Genomic DNA, 5,586 nt, shown 5'->3' on the forward strand with positions numbered 1-5,586 from the left:
CAGTTTATAGGATTATAAAAAATTACATTATAATTAATAAATAAAAAAAAATTATTTTAAAATAAAAAAATACATGATGCAATCCTACCCCCAAGGGTATTGGATAGAAGACTCCAAAAAGATTGGCCCAGAGATGTAAGAGAAGGTCTTAGGGTTCTCATGAGCCTTAAGGTAGTTTTGGGACCCATGGGCTAAGTATGAGCCCACTTATATTTGTACATATTAGATCAATGTTTTATTATTTTTGGGCCTTGTATTTAAGGCTCCATAATGTAGGTAGGATACCTTGAAAATGTAGGAATTTTCAGCCCTTGTATTTTAGGGCACCTAGACTAGTTTTTGTATTAGGGGTAGGTTTGTAATTTCACATGCATTGAGTGAATATTTGATGTGTGTGTTGGAAAATAAATTTAATTGAATTGGGAGAAGCCCAATCCAATTAAATTTTAGAGGGGGAGGTGAGCATTTGCTTTGCTACACCCCATTGTCACATCATATAGTCACACTTTGTGCATGTCCTTTATGCTTTACATGCCTCATGACACCTAAGCACACTTAGTGGGGAGAATCTTGAACTTGATCTTGGATTAGTGGGATGAGCCATAGCTAAAATTTACTAATCATAACTAGTGAAATTTTGGCTCCAAAGTTTGGCTCCACAAATTCAATTTCAAATTCAAGTAAAATTTGAATAGAAATTCAAATTTTCTTCCAATTTTGTGTGACACTTAGGCTATAAATAGAGGTCATGTGTGTGCATTTTCAACTTTGATCATTTCAGAATTGCACGTCAAAGTTCAGACCTCTTTTGAGGCACAAATTTTGTGTTCCCTCTCTCCTTCTCCCTCCATTCTTCTTCTCCTACCTTCAAACTCTTATTCATGACTTCCTATGGTGGTGAGCTTCTTCTTGAGTCATCTTCTCCTTGAAGTGGCGTCTCCAATCATCTTTCTTCCTTCTCCATTCTTCTACCATGATCTTCAAAAACAAACTAGTTTCTATTTTAGGCAACCAACACTATTTATCGTGTGGACTATAGTAAAATTTAAATTTAATGTTTATGGATTTATTATGTAAAACAGTTTTATACTATTATAATAATTATTGAACACTATTTGAATTACTTTAAAATAATTATTTTAAAAGTTAATAAACTTATGGTGTATAATAAGTTGTAGTTGAATGAATGTGTAAAAATATTTATACTATAAGATCATAATTTTTTTTATAAAATTTCCATGCCACTTATTACCTCCCGTATTTGATTTTTGAACGAAATAAACTAGTTAATGGCCTCAAATATGGATTTGATTTGCGAAAATGAGTGTTGTGTGAGAGTTCAATATCTTGGCCACATTTTCCACCATTTATTGTCAAACTCATTTATTTTCGTAAGAATTTTAAAATTAGAATAATCAAGCTTTGAGGTTCTACCCCTACCCAATTTTTAGGTGGTAACCTAAAGCTGAAATTGTGCACCTGGGTCAGATAAGATTCTTTGTGCAAAACAAAATATACTTCCCTCTTTTCAGTTTACGAAAACTCACTCTAATAGTACTCATCAATGATGAATGTTTCCGTAACTATAGACGTTGCAGAAGCAGCTAGGTAGCTAGATTTCTGGAGCTATCTATATCTTATCTGTTGGTTCATTAATGCAATGCAGTAAGTTAATTCCCCTGCACAAATCTTGGGAATGGGACCCACCTCACTTCTCAAATTTCAGTCACAATGCTTGAGCCTCTCTCCTTCATTCATTCCTTCACACACCCACCCTCACCCTCTCACTCGCCACCACCGACATTTTACACTGCCCCAATAGTAACAAAACCCTTCACACTCTGGTCAGTGTTACCCAGTTCGATCAATTAAATATGGTCTCAACTCAAGCATTCATTTCCAAAACGACAAAAAAAGCTATAAAAAAAAGCAATATTTGTCATCTTATTCCAACCTCAAATATGCAAATATCATTTTAGATATTATCCACTTTAAGTATTTGATCAACTATGATTTTTTTATAAAAAACGTCTTAATAGATTAAAAAGATAATATATTTATAACCGATTTTTAACATTAAATACCTAATAATGTTATCGGAAGATACGTACATATATAAGAAGATATAATAAATAGTTGATGCCGGATACTTAATTATTTTTCAATAGTGGCGGATCTTTAATGGGGTGGGAGGGGTCATTGCTCCCCCCAGCCAAGAGCCTACAAGAAAATATATAATATTAATATTAATTAATTAATATTATACGTATAAAGTCATTAAGGCTAAGCTGAATTAATATGTGAAGTTTAAGCTCGATTAAAATTTAAAAGTATTACTGAAACTACACATTGACCTGTAACTGGTAAACTTGCAAAAGTAATGGAATGAAACACTTTCATATTATGTTATATTAATATGGACATAAAAATAAAATAAAACGTATTTCTTAAAAATAATAAAATAACAACTTTCATGGAAAGGCGACATAACTTACTATCTGCTTAAGCTTGAGGGAGAAAATACCAAATTTTCTAAAATAAAAACATTGACAACTAAACGAGAAAATTGAGAAAGAAGTGAAGCTAATTGGTGTTTAGAAGCTTTGAACAAATTCTAACTTTTAGATTTCAATGAACAGGAGAAAATTAATTCAAAATTTTAACTTCTATACTTTATCGTTAATACTCTTAGTCATCAACATTTAAAAAAAAACTTTTGAATTCAGTTAGTCTTTTGGAGAGAAAAAAAAATTTATTAATTAATTAAGTTTTCTATATATTTTAACTCCTTTTGTTCTCAAAGTTGCCATAGAAAAATAATTTTCAATTATGAAGATTATCAAAATAAGATTGCATTATAAAATTAAAGATAATTTTTTTAAAACAATATAATTATTTACATTGAAAAATAAATAAATAAAAACTTTTGTTTTAATTCAATTATTGACGAATTCAAACAATTGAAAGAAGTAGATGTAGATTTTTATATATGTTGATAATTGTATTAGATTGTGTACATTTGATTATATTAATGACAACAATAATACGTATAAAAGTTAATAGAATTATATGTAATTTTTAATTTTGAATATATATCATTAGTTATTTTGGTTCCCTAAAAAAAAATTGTGAAGCTCCGCCACTGTTTTTTAAAGTACATTTTAAAATTTATATTAAAAATAATTTTTAATTAAAATATAAATTTTGTAGTTTGTACACTAATAATACTCGGCAAAAATTAAAACTCCAAAATTTGTTGGTCCTTTCCAAAAAAATCAAAATCAATTTTAGCTATTTTATTTCTTAAATAAATACCGACAATTTATTTAAAGAAAAAAAAGGTGGAAAACGAAAAGGAGCAAGCTTTTAAAAATCAATCCCAAGGCTCCAAAAGCTCCGCTATGTCCTTTTCCCAATTTGGACCCTCCTTTTAACACTTCTCTTCTCTGCTCTCTCTTTCAAGTGTGTCTCTCTGTCACACTTACTTACTTTCATCACTCACTGAACAGAAACAATGTCCACTCCATATTACACACTTGTTCTTCTTCTTCTTCTTCTTCTTATTGTACTCATTTCCCCATCCTCCTCCTCTCTTCATCCAACGGACCTGAATGCCCTTCTCTCCATCAAGAACACCCTCACCGAAGTCTCACCCACGAAGCCCTTCTTCTCCACGTGGAACCTCACCGCACCGGATCCCTGCTCCTCCTTCTCCGGCGTCACCTGCTTCCTCTCCCGCGTCTCCATCCTCTCCCTCGGCACCCCCTCCCTTCCACTCGCCGGCACCCTCCCCGCCGAGTCAATCTCCCAACTCACAGAGTTGACTCAGCTCATCCTCTCCCCCGGAATCGTCACCGGCCCCATCCCTCCCCAACTCGCCCGACTCACCAAGCTCCGAGTCATCTCGCTCCCTTCCAACCGCTTCACGGGAACCATCCCTTCCTTTTCCTCTCTCATTAAGCTCCACACTCTCGACCTGAGTCACAACCAACTCGCCGGGTCACTCCCACCGAGTCTCACCGAGTTGCCCCAACTCAAAGTTCTCATCCTCGCCTCAAACACTCTCACAGGCACCTTGCCAAGAACCATCAATTCGCCGTTACTCCACCTAGACCTAAAAAACAACCAATTCACAGGACCGTTACCAATCGCGCTTCCGTCATCTCTCCGTTATCTGTCTTTTTCACAGAACCTCATGTGGGGCCCCCTCACCAACGGCCTAGAAGCACTCTCTGAGTTAGTCTTCCTTGACCTTAGTATGAATCATTTCAGCGGGCCCATCCCGGCCCAACTCTTCTCCTTCCCCGCACTCTCCAACATTTTCCTCCAACGGAACAATCTCTCTGGTGAGCTTGGGCTTGGACCCAGGTCTGGATTCGGGCCCAAGCCCGGATCGATAGTCGATCTGAGCCATAATGCTCTGGGCGGGGAGCTCTCCACGGTGCTCGAGGGAGTGGAGAGCCTGTTCTTGAACAACAACAGGTTCGTGGGGAGTGTGCCGGAGGTGTACATTAAGAGCGTGTGCCGCGGCAGCACCAGAACGCTGTACCTTCAGCACAACTACCTCACGGGGATTCCGATAAGGGACGGAACCGTGGTGCCCGATACGGCGTCGTTGTGCTTGTCGTACAACTGCATGGTGCCGCCGCCGACGGTGATGATGACGTGTCCGGCCAGCGCCGGCGGGGTGTCGGCGAGGCCGGAGGCTCAGTGCTCCGTGTTTAACCATCAACGGAGGTTAATTGGATTGGAGTGAATTGTTTGGTGATGTTACTGTCTGCAACTACAACCACAACTAAGTCATTGACTACACTTCAATGTTTTTGCTTTTTTTTTTTTTTCTTTTTGTTTTGGGATTTTGATTGATAACGTAAGGTGTATTTTGTAACATGGCCAAGCTGAGTGACGAAACAAGTACTTTTTTTTTTTTTTGGCTGATTGTGTATTATACTTTTATGAGATTAATATTTTATAAAAACTTGAATTATTGAGTTTTTTTTGTGGTTTAATTTTCTATTTCGCGACAATTAATCAATCATTATTTATATCAGAGATAAAGTTTAACTCGTCACTGTACTTCTGTGGTATAAATTGGAGTATTGATTTTGGAAAGTGAGATTTTTACTATCGTTACCTTCTCAATTAATTTCTTTTTATGTATTTTACTTTTTAGTTATACCGGGATTTCTAGGTACAATTTATGATAGTAAATTTAAGATTTTATAATTCTCTTAAAATTTAAATAACTGTTATTATATACTTAAATTTAAATTAAATTATACATATATATACATTGATACATATAAAATATTGTAGGGATTATTTTAAAGATTATTATTTTTAAAAAAAGTAATAATTAATTTATGTTTGTTTACCATCATACAAATTAATTAAATAAAATTGCAGTGTTTCATAAAAAATATTTTTAAACAAATATTGTTAAAATTTTAAATTATATTATTATTAAATTTCAATATTGTTAAAACATATAAATCATATTTTTAAATTTATGATAAATTACTTAAATTGTTACATACGGTTATTCTAAATATTATTGCGTAGAAGTAGATTATTTTGTAATTTAAG

The 5,586-nt window shown here is 34.6% G+C and overlaps 1 protein-coding gene across 1 annotated transcript; it reads left to right on the top strand.

Moving 5' to 3' along the window:
- The first annotated feature begins 3,389 nt into the window (after positions 1-3,389).
- LOC114381888 (leucine-rich repeat receptor-like serine/threonine-protein kinase BAM2) lies at positions 3,390-4,995 on the top strand. The gene has a single exon (XM_028341112.1). The coding sequence runs from the start codon at positions 3,515-3,517 to the stop codon at positions 4,754-4,756; it is 1,242 nt and encodes a 413-aa protein (XP_028196913.1). The 5' UTR covers positions 3,390-3,514; the 3' UTR covers positions 4,757-4,995.
- Positions 4,996-5,586: the final 591 nt, after the last annotated feature.

This window comes from Glycine soja, chromosome 13 (assembly GCF_004193775.1).
Source record: "Glycine soja cultivar W05 chromosome 13, ASM419377v2, whole genome shotgun sequence".
Taxonomy (NCBI): Eukaryota; Viridiplantae; Streptophyta; class Magnoliopsida; order Fabales; family Fabaceae; genus Glycine; species Glycine soja.